Genomic DNA, 17,452 nt, shown 5'->3' with positions numbered 1-17,452 from the left:
GGTCCCAGGGCCACCCCATCGCGCAGCTGGGCGAGGCCGGGTGTCTGATCTGGGGCCACTGACCCCAGTCTGAGAAACCGAGGCTCAGAGAAGGAACAGAAGTCTGGAGGGGCTTCCCGGAGGCCGTGGGGGAAGAGGTGTGGGGGGATGGGCATCCAGGGGCTCCGCGGTTGAGGGACACCCGGACGCCGAGGTGCGCGGCGGCCACAGGCACACTGAGAGCCGTGAGGGGCTGGTCGGAGCGAAGACTCCGATTAGACCTAAAACACGCACGGGACTCTGCCTTGGTTTTACACTGAGCGCCGCGATGATGCGATTTCGGGTGTCACGTGTTACAGGAAACGAACTGTGGCCGTTGGCTTTACGTCCTTAAATGCGGCTCCCATCGCTTTCAAAACTGCCCGTGCACCTTGGTCCCTGGCTCGCGCAGAACTGCAGACGTGCCCGCTCTCAGACAGAGTGACGCTCTCACGCACGCACACGCACGTGCTCACGGCACACTCACACGTGAACGCGCAGGCACACACGTGTGCACACAGGTGCAGGCTCACACCCCCGATGCACGCGTGTTGAGTGGGGGGTGGTGGTGACTGTCCCAGAGCTGGCCAAGGACCCCGCGGGGGTGTCTTCCTCTCCTCGGCTGCCCCCTCACGGGCCCCTCGTGGCCTGGGGCAAAGGGGCCACGGACTTGTGCTGTGGTATGGGAGCCCTGTCAGAGCGGTGGCTGGAGGGCTCTCTCCCAAAGTGGGGCCGGCCCCCCTCGGTCCTGCCCTCCTCTTTCTAGAGTCGGTGGCCCCCCACTTCCTGTGTCTCATCCACCAGAGGCCCCCGTCAGGCACCTGCTGACTTTCCTCCGGGTGCTAAGCGCAAAGCCGCTGCCCGCGTCCCCGACGGCCCCGGCCAGACTGTGAACTGTCGCAGTGGGGGTGGGGGGCACCGGAGCACAGCCTGGCCCCCGAGCGGCCGTGTGCCGGTGGCCGCTAGATACATGCGGGACGCACAGAGGGCGCCCAGCACTGTGGTTGTCCTGGGGGGACTCTGAGCACCAGTTACGTACGGCTGAGGAGAAGTCAGACGGCCCAGGGGGACGCCGAGCCCCCGGCACCCCTGACCCTGCTGCCGTTGTGTCCCTGCGAGATACCGCTCAGCAAGGGCCAGCCTGGAGGTGCCCCGGAGCGCCTGTCAGCCGTTGCCCGCGAGAGCCGGGGAAGGCGGCGCCCCTTGCCCTGTGTGCCCGGCGTCAGGTGAGGTGGCCTGGCCTCTGACAGCTCCCTGCTGGGTGGGTTTCGGGCAGATGTCTTCACCTCTCTGGGGTAAGAGTGGTGGATTCTGGTACTTACTGGGTATGTCCATTCTGATCGTGCATTCTGGAACTCTGAAAAGAGCCACAAGACAGGCTCGGGGGTCCCTGGGTCCGGGTTGGGGCAGGCCAGAGCTAAAGCCCGTTGATCACCAGACCTCGGTGAGTGATGTTTGGGTCTCCTGGGGTCAGTGCCCCATAATTATGCAATTATTCCCTCTCTGCAGTGTGCGGGGAAGGCTGGGAGAAGGAAGAGCGGTAGAAGTTTCCGGCACTGTAGCAGGTCCCTCCCTGAGGGTCTGGGCCCTTCCCTCCAGGGGCGCTGTGAGGAAGAGAACGGGAAACGTGTGTGGACAGCGGGTGCCCAGGAGAAGCCTCAGGCTGGGGCAGGGGCCAGAGGGCAGAGTGTCCCGCAGGACAGTCCCTGAGGCTGTGACTGCCACTCTCTCTGCCTCGACTTCCCCTTCTGTGTGCCGCCGCGGACCCCAGGGTCCCGCTCCCGGACCCCGTCCTGGAGAAGTACAGAGACACGCCCCACAAAGACGCGCTCACACATGCCCCCCGGCGGCAGCCGAGAGCCGCCGGTGGATGTGATGCACGCGACGGGGTCCGGCCGCACAGCGGAGTATTACTCAGCCACAAAAAGGGACGAGGCACCGATGCGTCCACAACGCGGACGCCCCGTGACGACGTCACGACCAGAAAACGTCAGGCGGTCGCAGAAAGAAAAACACTGTGATTTCATTCATGTGAAATGTCCTGAGCAGGCAAATCCTGAGAGGCCGAAAGTGGAGCATGGTTTCCAGGGCCGACGGGGGCGGGGGGTGACCGCCGCAGGGTGCACGGTTTTTTCCGGGGGGGATGAAAGTGTTCTAGAAGGAGGCAGTGGTCGTGGTTGCACAGCCTCGTGAAGGCACTAAAGCCACAGCACTTGCCCTTTGAAAGGGTGAGCCGGGTGCCGTGCGAGGTGTCCCCACCGTGTGGGGCTGACCGAGGACACGGGATGGCCCACCAGCAGCTGGCACACCGCCCCTGCCGAGGGGACACGTCCCCCAGCACCCGGCCCCGGCCCCGGGCCCCCTCCGCCCCGTCCAGTCAGGGGTCTCGGCACCAACACCCCCCCCCCCATCCACCGCCCCAGCACGAGCCCAGAGAAGCCCCGCTCCGCAGGGTCCCCAGGGGGCGGCTCCCGGCCAGCCACACGGGGGCCGGGGGGGCGGGCGCTGTTTGCACACGGACACCTTGGCCCAGCGGCCCTGCAGGAATGTGGAAAATGCAGCGGCCGCATCTGCAGGCGGCATCTGTACCCAGGCCGTCGGAAAGCCTCAGTGGCCGCTCATGAATGTGGATTTTGTTTGGCCTGTTTGCCTGGGACACGGGCCCTGTGAGGAGCCCTGAGTCAGGACACAGGCTGGGAGCAGGCGGCCAGGGATGGAATGTCCCCGTCCTGGCCTGTCCCGCCCGCCCCGCAGCAGGGCCCGAGGGGTGAGGAGGGGGCCGCTGTCGGGGGCGCCCCCTCACGGCCCCGCGGCCTCCGCCCCGCGCCGGCCGCCGTCCCTGGGGTCCAGCTGTGCCCGGAAGGCGGCCTCACCCGGCCCCTGTGGGGCATCGCTGCCTAGTCCTGGCCTCGCAGCCAGGGCGCGGGCGCTGGCCGGGGGCTCTGAGGGGTCCCCACACCCACGCTGCTCCCCCTCCAGGCCCCCCGCGAGAGGAGGCTGCCCTGGGGGAGGGGGCACGGCTCCGCGGCGGCTCCCAGAGGCTTCGAGCACTGGGTGATGGGAAACAGGGTGGCAAGGCGGCCTGGGGCCACCATCAGGATTGGCCAGCAAAGCCCAGGGCCCCAGACGAGCCCTGCCGTCCCCCCCCCACCCCCCACCCCATGGTCATACACGGAGCTTCTATTTGGGACGCTCCTTCCCAAAGCTTGATCTGTGTGAACAGGGGTGTCATCCTCAGAGACCATCTCAATCCCGACAAGGGCTGGGTGACTAGTGAGCAGAAAACCTATAGCTTGACGCCGGGGTCACGGCCCCCAAACGGCCAATGGAGTCGCTGACCTCACTCTCCGGTGGCTGGGAAGCGGGACGGGGGGGTCCCCTGCCTGGCCTGCCACCCCGCTTCCTAGCCCTCCCCAGAGCTGGCCTGATGCGCCCGGGCCAAGGGAGCATCTACAAGAGAGGGACGTTGACCCACAATACTGAGGGTCCCAGACGCTCGGCAGCACCGACGGGGGAGGAGGGAAGCCTAGGCCAGCGGTGATAGAGGTCTGCCTCTCTGGCCCCCAGAAGGGGCGGCTTCCCGCGCCCGTACGTGACAGGATGCGAGTGACGTCCTCAGGAGCAAGGACAGCGGTCTAAAGTGTGACCGCCACTCCCGCTCTGGGTACCTTCGTATATGTGCTGCCGAAGCGAGCACCCGCTCTGGGTACCTTTGGGTGGCTCCCTGGGTGGACACGGCCCCACAGTGTGCAGACGCCTGCTGAGCAGAGTATGGGCTGGGTGTCCCTGTGCAGTGAACGACCTGCTCAACTGTACAGGCCCACTCTTCCTTCTACCCAGGGAAACGGTGGGTCCTCAGCTGACCTCACGGCGGGACTAAAGTATAAGATTGCAATCGGTCTCCGAGGACAGTATCTGTCACCCCAGCCACGGCTACGGAGACACGGTGAGGATAAACCAGCAAGGGACAGGCCAAAGAAACAGGACCTTGGCACCTGCGAGGCCGTCCGTCTCTAACCTACATCCTCCACCACGCTCCGTTCAGCCTCCAACACACAGTCAGCGGGTTCTATCAGAGAATTAGGTTGGCAACAGGACCCCAGGACCCCCCGGCCAGTGTGGGCTGAGAGCCCCTCCGTCGGGCTCGGCAGGGACAGGGCTTTGAAAGGCGGACATGTGACTGCCCACCCCCGACGAAGGGTGGGATGCCGGAAGGGTTGAGGGCGGAGCAGAGGGCAGTTCTGACGGGGCAGGGGACCACACGCCATGGCCAGGAGGCGGCTGGCAGGTGGAGAAGGGAGACAGGATATGCTGGGTGTCCGGCGGGGGGGGCGGGGGGTGAGGTCACAGGCAGGAGGTGGAAAGGGGGAGCAGCGTCCCGAGAACGGGCCCCGGGGACTGCGGTCAGGGAGAACGGGGTGGGACGGCGGCCAGCCTGGAATGCAGGTTTCCAGCTTTAGCTGTCGGCAGCGGTGGGACGGGGAGCTGGTCACACCCTTCTCGGTCTCGTCCCTTCTGCACCCATGTACAATGAACCAAAGTGGAGGTGGGCCAGCCGGCTGGGGTGGGCCGGGGAGAAGTGGGGAAGGAGTCCCCGGCAGGGCCCCGGCTGCGCCTGCAGGGTCCTTCCCACGGGCCCCGCGGGTCTCCCCGGCCGCATGGCGGGGGGGGGGGGGGGAGCCACCAGAGGTAGCATCTGCTGTGCTCGCAGCGTGTCAGGCCCGTGCTGTGGGTGCCCGGTACCTCGGCCCGCCCCTGGGCCCGGGCAGGTCTCCCCACTCTCTTGATGGAGACGTCGAGCTCAGGGACGCTGGGGGCTTGCCCACACAGCCCCGGGCAGCTACTTCTGGAGTCTGCACCCTTCCCCACTGCACCACCTCCCCTGAACTCTGAGCCCCTCATCTTGGAGAGAAAGCAGACGGGTAACCGAATCTCAGTAAGAGTCAAAGCCAGGAGGAAGGTGGGGGTGGGGCTTGGCTAGGAAGTCTCCGGGCTCCGGAGGAATCCACAGTGTGAACTGATGTCTCTTTGGCACCATCAATGGTGGCGGGGTTCCAGAAGAAAGGAGGTGGGAACAGGTCTCTGCTTCCAGGCCACCCCGGTGTTGAGCGGACGTGAAGTCGGGGAGGAGACCCGCTGACTTTCTCCCAGGGAGGGAGCCAGGATGATGCCTGACCCGGAATGTCAAGTCAGAAAAGGCGCAGGACCCGACACGATTAGGCTTCAAGGGGACATAATCTCTCTATTAACATTCTCCAGAGGCAACCGTGTGTAAGACTTAACCTGATGTGCCGTGTGCTCCTCAGGATGACAGGACCGGAGTCGACAGAAACCACAGGTAGGAGGCTTTTCCCTCAATCTGCAGCACAGCCTTCTCATAACCTCCGGCACATTGTAGGGGTGGGACCATGGGATGGGTGGCTGTGACAGGCAGTGAGGTCCCCGTCGATGGGGGCATTCAAGCAGAGGCAGTAACCTGGAGGCAGGGTCTGGGGGAAACTGGGGCAGTGATGAGGGAGTTGTCTCTAAGTTGATCTCTAAGTTGTCTTTGACCCTGAACTCCTGGGACTTGCCGGCTCCCACGCTGGCCCTGGCTGCAGCCAGCCCAGGCTATAGGCAGAGGGGCCACTCACCCTTCGACGGTGCCTCCGCCCCCCCCCCCAACCCAGATGCTGTGGGGGCCGCGCGCTCCCCTCGAGGTGCCCCAGCCTCCTTTCTGCCTCACACACTCCTCCCCGGGTGAGGCTCTCGACAAGCTCTGCCCTGTGCTTCTGGAAGCTGCCAGGCCGGGCACATGGCACACGAGGGCACGCCCTCCTTCCTGGGCACCTCAGGGGCTGCCCTGGCCCCCCTTCCTTCCTAAGACTGTAATCTGTCCCAGCTTCCCGCCAGCTGCCCCCCTCCCCCGCCCCAGTCTGATACCAAGCTGGCATTTTACCTGCTTGTCTGGTTTGTTATCGGGGAGGCAGGGGCTTGCTGGGTTGGGGGCTCCTGGGGTGGCGTGGGGCACAGAGAGGGTTCCGTCTGCATTTGCTCAACCAACAGGCAGTAGTGAGGGCACGGCGAGAGGCACCAGCCCCTGCCGCTCTCTGGCTGTGCGGCATCGGCCCGGTTACCTAACCTCTCTGATCCTCGGTTTCCTCACCGACACTAGGGGTACCACCGATCACGATAGGAGCCTTCCACACAGTAACACGTGGCACAGTCCCTACCCGGTCCCGAGCCAGCGGCCGAAGAGCGGTCTGCAAGGAGTTAAGGGCCTCAGCCACCGCCAGAGCGCAGGAGGCCAGCCCAAGCGAAGCCCCGTCTGTCCCTCCGACCCCGCTGCCTCCGTGGCCCAGGGTGCGGGGGCAGGGTCTGGGTGACCGCGGGAAGTCCCCGCGAGCCCCGGCTGGCCTTCCCTTCCGGCCGCCGCCGCGCGGCGCCGCGTCCCCACGGGTCCCTCCGGCCCCGACTCCCTAGGCGCGCCCGGCCGGCCAGGGGCGCGGGCCGGGTGTGGGCGCCGCGTGGCCTCCCCGCAAGAGCGCGGCGGCGGGGAGCCCCGGGCGCCCGAAAGACCCGCCCGGGCCCGCGCGCTGCCCCCGCTGGCGCCCTGGCCGGCTCGCGCCCGGCCGAGCGCGGGGGCGGCACGCCCCGGGGGCAGCCCGGAGGAGGCGGCGGCCGGGCTCCGGGGGTGGGGGTGGGGGTGGGGGTGGGGGCAGCCGCTCCGGCCCGCAATGAATGAGCCGGCCCGCGGCCGCGCGCGCGCCCCCGCCCCGGCCCCGCTCCCCGGAGGCCCGGCTTTCCGGAGGCCCCGCTCTGCGGCCCCGGCGGGCACGCAGCGGCGGGCGCCGGGCTGCACTTTGCGAAGTGCCCCGCGGGGCCGGCCCGGGCTCCGCGAGCGGCGCCGGGCAGGGCGGAGGCCGGCCTCGAAGCGCCGCGGCCCCCGCCGAGCCCCCGGCGCGCCCTGGCGTTCGCGGCGCGGCGCGTCCCGGGCCGGGCGAGCGGGGTCGGGGGGCCCGCGGGGAGGGTCGCCCGGCCCCGCCGGAGCGCGCCGCCGAGGGCGCCCGGGACGTGGCGGGTCGCGGGCGGCCAGGTGACCCGCCGCGCAAACCCCCGGTCCCCGCGCACTGCCCAGGCGCCGCGCGGCCACACTCACCTCCCGCTCCGAGGGCCCCGCTCCGTTCGCCGCGCTGGCGGACACGATCGAGCTCCCGGCACGGCCGCGGCGGCCCCGGCGCTCTGGGCGCGGAGGGCAGTCCTCATCCCGACCGCAGGCCGCCCGGGCCGCGCAGACGGGCCGCCCGCCCGCCGGGCACCGAGCCGCCCCGCCGCCGCCGCTGCTGCGCCGCGCTCTGCCCCTGCGGGCGGGGTGGGGAGAGGAGGGGAGCGGCCTCCACCCGCTTCCCAGGTCGGGCCGCGCGCGCGGGGCCAATCCTCGCGAACAAGCTCCCGGCAGCGGCTGGGTGCTCCGGGGGGCCCTCCGCCCAGCCCTGGGCAGCGCGCGCGGTCGGCCCCCAGGCACAGCCGGCTTCGGTTACAAACTTCAAACCCTGCGTCCCCCCCCCCCCCACCCCCCACCACCCCCCCAGCTATTTTTAGCAGCACTCTTCCTAGGTGTCTGTTTCACGGGACGCGCTCTGGCGATCGGGGTCCCTGATGGGAAAGGTATGGAGCCACCAAGCCCGGGCCCGCGCCCCTCGCCAGCCCACCCCGGCCTGGCAGCGCTGAGCCGCTCGGAGGCGCCCGACGCACTCCGCACTATTTTCAAAACCGGGGGCCTAAGTCTGTCCGTGTGGTTTCCGGTGGCTCCTCCACCCCCACCCCCTCCCGGCCTCCTGTCTGCACAGGTTCGGACACCTCACATACTTGCCCCTTCCGCTTCTGCAGGGAGGATGGGGGGGGGGGGGATGGTCATGCCACCTGCCACCTGCCTGGAGACCTTCTGAAGTCCTCCAGGTTGGCACCTGGAAGGCACCCTGGGAGGAGGTGCTCAGGCCTCAAAGGTGGGGGTTGAGGTTCCCTGAATCCTCAGTGCCCTCACTTTGGGTGCCCTGGCCCAGCCTCAGGCCTGGTGGATTCTGGAACGCAGATGGTGGGAGCTGGAGCCGCGCGGGCCCTCGAGCGGGAGGGCCCTCACGTGCCATCTGTTCAGCGGTGTCCTTCACAGATGAGGGCATCCAGGTCCAGAGAAGGCAAAGGCACCCACCCCAGGCCACACGGCCCAGGGCGCGGGACACCGGCTGGTCCCCGGTGTGCCCGCGGGGGTCCCCTGCAAGGCCCTGGAGGCGACCACGGACAGGGGCCGCCCTCCTTCCTCCACTTGAGACAGCCCCAGGGCAGGGACTCACAGAGCCTCCGAGAAGTGAAATTGTGTTGGGGTGGGGGGTGGGGTCTTCACTTTGTAGAAAGGCATACTTTGAGAATTGGTCCTTTGAACAATGTCCCCCTGAGAGCCTGCAAGCTTGCTTTAACTTACCCAAGTTCAAATTTCACACCCCCTTAGGAACACCTTTATCATGTAAAGCAAGGTATAGGTGACACACAGGGCCTTTGGCCCAGAGTCCCGCTCACTGGCTTGGGAAGGAGTGAACGGTCTGGCCCCTGGCCCCACCTGCGGTCTGCAGCAGTTGGTGGGGCCCTTAGCTGTCCACGTACAATTTACAGTAAGCTAAAACGGGCTGCACAGCAAAGTCAATTTTCCCGTGGCTGTTTGTGACCGCGTCTGAAGGAGCTTCCAGAAATCCCTGTCAGTGGTCTTGAAACCCTGAACTGAACGAGGGGTAAGAGAGTGCGCGGCCCTGCCGCCCGGTCCTGCCCGGCGCTCAGAAAACCCAAGCCCCAGCTCACATTTCCGGGGCGTCGTCCCGGGCCTCTGGGTCCTGGGATCTCCCTCGCCATGGAAATCGGCACAGGAAGGGGCTGAGAACCGCCACCCCCCCTCCCCCAAGGTCATCGGTATTTCAACCCAGTTGGTTTCCTAAAGTTTCTAGTGCAGGGTCCCCCGGCTCAGACAGAGTTCCCAGATGGAGCTTGCTTCCTCACCCTTCCCACTGGGTCTCTTCTTGCTTCTTAGGGAGCCCACAGTGTGTGTGTGTGTGTGTGTGTGTGTGTGTGTGTGTGTGTGTGTGTGTTTGTCCAGCCTGTGGCGCACCGGAGCACCCCTGGGGTGTGACAGGAGAGACCTCACTTAGCACTGCACCCTTGACCACAGTGTGGAGAGCGGGTCGGCTCTGCCCACCTGGGCCAGGTGCTCAGCGTGTGAACCTGACGGCCTAGGAGGTGGGTCTCTACACTTCCTCCTTCCCAGGGAGGTTCAGAACGTGCCTCTCCTGCCCGGGGCCTCGGTCCCACAGAGCTGGGAGCTTAGCCCTCCCGCTCGCAACCTGGACAGGCCCTAAGCTCCGGCCCCGACCCTCCCGGCCCACCTACTTTGTATATATAACCCAGCAAGGTTCAACTGGGGGCGACTACGCCCCCCAGGGGACATTTGGCAACATCTGGGGACATTGTTGGGCCAGCTATAAGGCTGCCACGGCATCTACCGGGCGGAGGCCACAGAGGCCACTAGACCTCCTACGATGTACGGGAGGGCCTCACAAGAGAGAGGAACCTGGCCCCAAATGTCAGCAGTTCCCCAGTGTCAATGGTCTCCTGGGGGTGGACCCCAGCACCCCACCCCCTGGCCTAGTGCAGGCAACACGTCCCCTCCTCCACAGTCCCCAAAGCCTGGCAGTAACTTCATCCACCTCTCCCAAGAGGAAGCGCCCAGTCCCCGCACGGGGTGCCGTGGACAGGGGGTGGGCTGGCAGGGTCTCGACGATGGGGAGTCCCTGCTCCTTTGCTCTGAGAACAGAACTGGAAACTGCCCGGCTGTGCTGGGCCTCCCTCTGCACCAGGACACGGCCCGGCCAGGGCGCCAACTCAGCTTGCCCAAAGTCACGGACACCAAGCCCCGCTCTCCCTCCCCAGCCGAGCCCCCGTGCCGCCCGGGGCCTGAGACCCACCGCTGGCCGCCCTCAAGGGGCAGAGGCTGCCTGGGCCCCTGCGCGTGCTGGGAAAGCCAGTCAGGGTTCCTGAGTCATCCCCTTGAATTTTGCCTGATGTCAAAATGAAACCGCGTACCCAGAGCCAGAGCTGGGGTGGGAGGAGTGAGAAGCGTCCGGCAAATTCCAGGGACATAGTGTCACATGGCCGCTCCAGCTTGACACTCACAGGGCCTTGGCATTGGCCACCCATCCGTCCAGACGGCCTTGCACCTTGAAAGCAGCGTCCTGCCCCCGCCCCGTGTGCAGTCCACACCAGACCCCGTGGGACCCCCGAGGCCAAGCCCCTCGTCCTTGGGAGAACAGACGTCCGACCTGGGACCAGGCCTGGGGCTGTGATGTGGCACGTTGGATGTTTATACCCTCCCGGAGTTTCGGTGGCAAGTCTGACCTGTGACCCTGTGGGCTCCCTCAGGCCCCTTACCCCCACTTGCCAGATGGGGAAACTGAGGCTGGAGGGCCCCATCCCAAGGACCCAGGAGTTAGTAGCACAGCCCACCTGGGACCTTGGACTACCTCCTATGCCTGTCGACTCCCTGCCAAACCCAGGGGGAGGGCACAGCCACGAGGGACGTGGGGCCCCTGACCTTGGGGGCACGCCTCCGCCTCACGGAGACGCCTCCCTGTGGCCCCTCGCTTCTCCCCGGGTGTCTTGGTGGGAGTGTGGGGACTTGGTGGCTCCTGTGCCTCGTCACATTAAGTGGCACTTCAGCAAACATGGAAGCACGGAACCCAAGCCCTTTCCGGGAATGAGCGACCCGGCCCTTCCGGAGGAACTACCTGTGCACCTGTACCCGCTTACTGAAAAGCGGGCTCCAGGACCCCGCGTTGGTAACACAACCAGTGCTGGCAGAATTCGCGGAGGAGCCCAACAACTCGGAGGGCCTGGCCTCCGCCCCCCGCTCTCTGCTAGCTGAGAGTCCTTGGGTAAGTCAGCGACCTCTCTGAGTTTCTGCCCGCCCGCCGGGAGTTGGCGTTTTTGGTGCCCGCGGCTCAGGGAGGAATTGAGAGGCCAGGAGGGCGCTGCCAGCCCCCCGAGGCAAGGTGGGGTTCCTCCTGACAGCGGCCGGGGGTCCCTGGTGCTTGTCCCACAGCGGATGCTGTCTGGCCCTCATACGCCCCCCACCCCTGCCCCGTGCCCCCAGGCACCCAGTCCGGGGCCAGGGCATCAGAAAGAAAACTAAAGGTTCGAGAACACAGAAAGGAACATACAAATGCAAACGAGTAAACCTTTACCTCACTCGTCAGCGGCAACTCAGCTCCTACGTGGCCACATGTAAAAACCCTGTGCATTTTCGGGGGTCTGCTGTGAGGGGGGTGGGCGGACGGAGGGAGGGAGGGAGGGAGGAGGCGAGCGGGCGGGAGGGAGGCTGGGTGAGTGGCGGGCGGGTGGGGCCAGAGCCCAGCGAACCCTTCCAAGGAGACATTCCAGACTGAGGGTGGCGCATGACTCAGAGCCCAGCGCTGGTTTCTGTCCTGTCTTCCTGTCTTCCAAATGGCCCCACTTGTGAGCAGAAAGGGACAGGGAAGGGGTGCCTTTCCTGAGGAGGGTCTCACACGCAGACACCGGCATGCCCCCCCCCCCCCCCCCCCCCCCGCCCCCCGCCGCCAACACGTGCTTTCACACGAGCGGGCCAGCGCCAGCCACGGGCACCCAAGGTCCGGCGGAGGGTCTGGGCGTGTAGAGCTTCCCGGGGCCCAAGGCCCACCTCGCCCCCCTCTCCCAGCATCGGCTCCTCCGCCTCCAGGAAGCCCTCCCTGCCCTCCACGCTGGCCCGGGACGCCGGTGTTTCCTGAGCTCCTCCCAGCGGGGCCATCCGGCAGCCGGCGGCCCCGGGCCAGCCCCCAACTCTGCCATCTGGCAGCCACGTGACCTGAGCCTCAGTCTCCCCATCCGCCCCGGTAAGTCACACTCATGCGTGAGTGTGCCGGGACCCGTGGGCCGCTGTGAGCCTTCCGACGCTCAGCCGAGCATCCCGGGCTCAGCCTCTTGCGGGCCTTCGAGATGGGAATCCTTCTAATGAAAAGAAAACAGAGGCAGCGGGGGCCGGCCCGGCCGCGGGAACCCGAGCCAGCGGCCTGGCGCATGAATGGGCCCTTTCACGGGGCGGCTGCGGCGCGAGGGCCCGGGGTGGAGACATCCGAGCGCGGCCCGAGGAGCTGGCAGTGCCCGGGGCCTGCCCGGGGCAGGGAGGAGGAGGACGGCGGCCTTCAGCCCCAGCCTCCGGCCTCAGGGCCTCCGCCCGCTCACCCCGCGTCCCGGCCCGGCTGCAGGAGACGAGCCAGCTGTCCTGGTCCGCGTGCCACTGTCCTTGTTTTTTTCTCCTATAATTACGTCTCCGAGGGACAGCTACAAATTTACATCTTGCTCAGCTTGGTCACCGATCCGGAGCCCGCGAGGAAGGCCGCGCTGTCAAAGGCGCATTGATGTGTGTTTTCGTGTTGCTCGGGGTGACTGGCTGAGGCGTGCGGACACAACCGGCCCTTGTGGCCCGGCCGGCTCTGCGAACAGCGGGGCCCCCGGCACCTGGGCCTGTGTAAACGCCTCGCTCCCCTCGCCGTGAATGACTTCAGTGTACCCAGGGTTTCTTTTTCCGTACCTGGCCACCAAAACTTCCAACATTCTTCTAGAAAAAATGTGGCAAGCTTCCCCGGGATCGTTTTCTCTCCAAATGGCTTATCCATCCCGCTCTGGCCCCGGACTCAAGCCAGGTCTTCTTCCAGTTAGTGACATTAAAGAAACCTCGCGCCTCTGCCACCTGCCGCACTGGCCCCAGGGACGCTCCCTGCGGCTCCGTGGAGACGAAGGCTGGCGGTCAGACGGTTTCGAGTCTCCGAAGGGACATCGACAGGCCGACGGCCTCGGGGGGTCCAGCCGGCGGAGGCGAGCGGGGCCCCCGTCTGGGAGCACAGACACCGGGAGACGCTCGGGCAGCCCCGGGTCTGAGCGCGGGCTGTCCTCGGTGTCCCCACCCGTCCTGGCCGGGCACCGCAGACTGATGCCGCCTCCCCCGGGGGGCGGGGCCCGTCAGAACCCTCCTCCAGGAGGACACCAATGCCAGGACGCGAGGGGACGACGATGGGCAGGTGCGCGCGTGTGCACGTGTGTGTGTTCGCACGCAGTTCCTCCGGGACGCGGGGGTGTGAGCCCTGCCCTGCTCACCCCGCACCCTCGGTGCCTACAACAAGGCTGGACACAGAACAAGTCCTGTTTGTTGAATGAATGAACGGACGGAGAGCTCGGGGACGGCTGAAAGGGAGCCTTTGGGCGAGGGTGAAGCCGGGCTGTCGCCGCTGTCTCTCCTGTGGTGACGGCCCTGGCAGCCGGCAGAGGTCTGTGGCCGCAGCCCCGCAAGCCCCCCTGCTGTGCCTCCGTTCCCCAGTCCCTGTCCCTGGAGGCCCGTGGGGTGCCCGACGGTCGGCATCATGCACTCAGAGTCTAATGGATGTCAGTTCTGACCGTCACCCCTACCTTTCCCGGGCCACTGCCTTCTCCGTCACACGTCCCCACATCTCCCCGGCTCACAGTTCGTAATCAGAATCGTCCCCGGGAGAGACAACCTCTGCCTGCCCCCACGGTCTGGGCCCGTCCGGGTACGGACGGCGTCTCCTGGCCGGGTCCCTCCTCCTGCCCCTGTCCTCATGGGCACGTGATGTGCGGTGGAACGCGGGGTCTCCACCCCACAGACCCGTCACAACAGCCAGAGAAGAGCAGTTGGCCTCTTGCATCACCCCGATCCCTCTCTGCTGGCCCAGCCCTCGGTCGCCCAGGGTCCTGGGGCCACCTGGGCAGATGCGCGCTCGCACGTGGGGTTAGACTGCCTCCCCGACGCCTGTTTTTCTCTGTGACGTCAGCAAGAAGACAGACACACGCCTTCAAAATCTCTATACTTTCCTAAAAGAAATGGCACTTGTCCCTTAGCTCCCCCGTCCCCGTCCCCCCCCCCCCCCCCGCCCCACTCCGGGAATATCCAGTGAGCAGAATGGCACTCAGGCCCCCTCCATCCCAGCACTCGGGGCAGACGTTACCAACCAGCCAGGGCGCTCAGCCCTCCCGCCTCGCGGTGCTCGCCGGACTCCGGGGCAGCCCCTCCCCCAGATGGGAGCCGGTCACACCCCGGCCTCCTCGTACCCACACGACGGCCCTTCCCCACCAGGCCCCAAGCCACCTTCCCGGCCTCGGGGCCCGTCCCTCCTCTGCTGTGTCCTCCCCGCCTCGACTCAGGCCTCGCTGGGCGGCCCCACGTCACCCCGGATGCCCCTCGGTCTCTCCCCAGTCTCACTAACCCTGCACTCGTCTCTCGCCTCCTGGAAAGTTCCCGTCCCTCCCGCCCGCTTTGCCCACTCATCTTCGAGGACACGCTCGGAAGTCACCTCTTCTACGAAGCGGTCTCGCAGACACCGGGATCGTGGCACACGCACATCACCCTGCGCCCTACACCCGTCTGTGTGGCCGTCCCACACGTCAGATGGTGCCCGAGCCTGCTCAGTGCTCTCTGCGTCTCTGACGGTCTCACTCTGTCCTCTCAGCTGCTCACCACGGAGGCGCCTCCTCCTGGGACACAGGAGGCCCTTTGTCCCTTTTAAATCTGCTCAAGACGTCTGACCTCCAAGAAGCACTGACCGTGGGACGCAGGCCCTTCTCAGCATCTGAGAATGTTAGCGCAGAAAGACTCTTGGGGGCAGTCCGGTCCAGACTCTTCACTCTGCAGATGAAGAAACTGAGGCCCAGAGAGGGAGAGAGAGCTTGGGGCACAACCAGGGTAGGACCGGCTCTTCTGAGGGGGCTTGGCGTTCTGCCCTGAGGCCCAGGAGCCAAGAAAACCCTGCAGCACGGCCCTCTCGTCCTGCCGACCGGTCTGACCATTGCCCCCGCCCCATCCCACCCTGCTTGCTCTCCAGAGGTCCTTGCTTGCTTCCGCTCCCCCCAAAACCCCCTGACACATCCCCAGGGCCACAGCGAGACCCCCCCCCCAAGCTGCGCAACAGACGGCCTCTGCGCTCGGCAACGTGCGGCCGTGGGCTGCGCCTGGCAGCCGCGTGACTTTGGGCAAATCCCATCTCTGGTCTGAGCTCCAACTTGCTCCTGGGAAGCCTGGGGGTGACATATAGAAACTGCCTCACGGGGTCGTGATGAGTCACTAGAATGATGTGTGTAAAGTGTTGAAAGGGGCGTCTGACACAGAGCCAGTGGACTTGCCACTGTGCGTGCTATGTGGTGAGGGTTATGGTGACGGTGACGGTGGTGGTGATGGTGGTGGTGATGATGGAGATGATGATGGTGATGGTGAGGATGGTGGTGAGGGTGATGATGGTGGTGATGACAGTGATGGTGGTGGCAATGGTGGAGGCGGTGGAGACGATGGTGTTGATGGTGATGCCGGTGATGATGATGGTGGTGATGGTGGTGATGGTGATAGTGATGGTGATGATGGTGATGATGGTGGTGATGGTTGATGGTGATGATGGTGATGGTGATGATGGTGATGGTGATGGTGATGATGGTGATGGTGATGGTGATGATGGTGATGGTGATGGTGATCATGGTGATAGTGATGGTGATGTGATGGTGGCAATGATGGTGATGGTGATGATGGTGATGGTGATGATGGTGATGGTGGCAATGATGGTGATGGTGATGATGGTGATGGTGATGATAGTGATGGTTGATGGTGGTGATGATGGTGATGGCGATGGTGATCATGGTGATAGTGATGGTGATGATGGTGATGGTGGTGATGGTGATGATGGTGATGGTGATGGTGATGATGGCGATGGTTGATGGTGGTGATGATGGTGATGGTGATGGTGGTGGTGATGGTGGTGATAGTGATGGTGATGGTGGCGATGATGGTTAATGTGATGGTGATGGTAATTAATGGTGGTGGAGATGATGGTGATGGTGATGATGTTTTCACTATTCCCAAATTCTCCCCTTCCAAGAATGCTTCTGTTTCCTGCCTTCCTTGCTTAAGACACAGAACTTCATAGGGGTGCTAAGCCCTGGGCGGGTGACAGGCATGGGAATGTGCATCAGGGCAGAGAGCTCAACAGCGGGAACAGGCTGGGCACCTGTGCTCTGAGTGACATTGGCTCCATTGCCTGCCCTCCTGGGGTCCGGCTTCCCCGCCTGTGAAATTGCAGGATTGACCTGAGTAAGGCCTAAAGGGTTCTTCTGGGGTGAAGGGGTTCTGACTATCAGCTTTTCTATAACACCGAGTGGTTTTGCAGAAACCCTCCTCTCTCCTCCAGATATGTGCATTTTTTTGCCTTTGTTTCAGCAAAGCCTGTCCTGGTCATGCCTTCGCCCAGACCAGCAAGAGATCGGATGTGACGTGTGCAGGGACACACATACAAGCAGAACGGGAGCCGGGAGCACCCAATGCCCCCCAAGCCAAGCCTCCTCCAAGCGGGACGAGACTGCACGGCAGCCAGGGCACAGCTTTCCGCCACAGGGGAAGACACGGATTTGCCTTCTCCTCCGGCAGCACGAGTGGACGCTGAGCAAATCGCCCCACCCCTGGGTGCTCAGGATTCCTCACCTGTCCCGCGGGGATGCCCGGGGCTGCTGGCCTGGTTATTATGAGGGGCAGACCACCGGATGTGCGGCAAGCCCCCGCGAACTGCACCTGCGTGCGGCTGCCCGCGGATTTCAGGGTACATCAGCGTGTCTAGTCGGGGACCTTCTGCGCAAGGCCTGTTAGGCTGGACGAGACACAGTGGTGCCCACACTGCCCATAGCACGAGCTTCATGAATTCTCCCTCCTCTTCCTCTCCTCCTTCTTCTCATTACTATCATTATTCTACAAGAGCCAAGAACACGCTGCTTAGAAAGGTAGGAAGGGGCCAGTGAGGTCTTCAAATGGACGTAAGCAGCTTCTGGCTCACTCTGGGGCAGATGCTCTAGAACGTTCCCTAGGCGGCGGGGGACAGAAGCCCCCACAAGCGCTGCTCTCCGTGTGAGAGTCAGGTGAGGGCTGGAAGCACGGTGTGGCTGCCCCCCAGGGACGTTTGTCTTGCTGTGGCCGACGCCCCAGCTAAGCCGGCCCCGCTGCAGGGTGCGTCGGCCGGAACGAGCCGCGTCCAGGCGCCCGAGATCACGCAGAGCGCATGCCAGGGCAGGACACAGGGGGCATCACTGCTGACCTGGTGACCTGGAGACCGGGCTCCAGCCCCAGGGGGTGGCATTTGTTTTGAAGCAGGGACTAGATCTCTGAATGTGAGCCGACACACGATTGGCGGGGCCCCAGAAGCTGGGGGACCAGGCAAGCACGCAGCTTCCTGGCTGGGCCGGGCCACGCCTGGGGGACACGGGCAGGCCTTGGGTGCTCGGCGCCCCGCCGAATGCTTGCAGGGAGGGTGTGTCTCCAGTTGGAGGGAAGTGAGTTCCCGTGGGGGCTGATGTCCGG

At 65.2% G+C, this 17,452-nt stretch overlaps 2 protein-coding genes across 2 annotated transcripts in view; both read right to left on the bottom strand.

The window, feature by feature from the left end:
• The window catches only part of ZNF469 (zinc finger protein 469), a 46,419-nt gene extending 38,942 nt beyond the window's left edge, over nucleotides 1-7,477 (bottom strand). The window contains 1 exon segment of the mRNA XM_023245050.2: nucleotides 7,157-7,477. The gene's annotated coding sequence lies outside the window, so the exon portion shown is untranslated.
• Nucleotides 2,818-17,452, bottom strand: part of LOC123382222 (collagen alpha-1(I) chain-like) — a 42,419-nt gene continuing 27,784 nt past the window's right edge. Inside the window, exons 10-11 of the mRNA XM_045045861.1 lie at nucleotides 6,415-7,358; nucleotides 2,818-3,068 (exon numbers count right to left, since the gene is read on the bottom strand). Of these exons, the coding sequence (XP_044901796.1) occupies nucleotides 2,818-3,068; nucleotides 6,415-7,358 (1,195 nt within the window). The remainder of the gene's footprint in view (nucleotides 3,069-6,414; nucleotides 7,359-17,452) is intronic.

This window comes from Felis catus, chromosome E2 (assembly GCF_018350175.1).
Source record: "Felis catus isolate Fca126 chromosome E2, F.catus_Fca126_mat1.0, whole genome shotgun sequence".
Taxonomy (NCBI): Eukaryota; Metazoa; Chordata; class Mammalia; order Carnivora; family Felidae; genus Felis; species Felis catus.
Note: the sequence above shows the minus strand (reverse complement) of the source record. Positions and strands in the feature narration are given on the sequence as shown.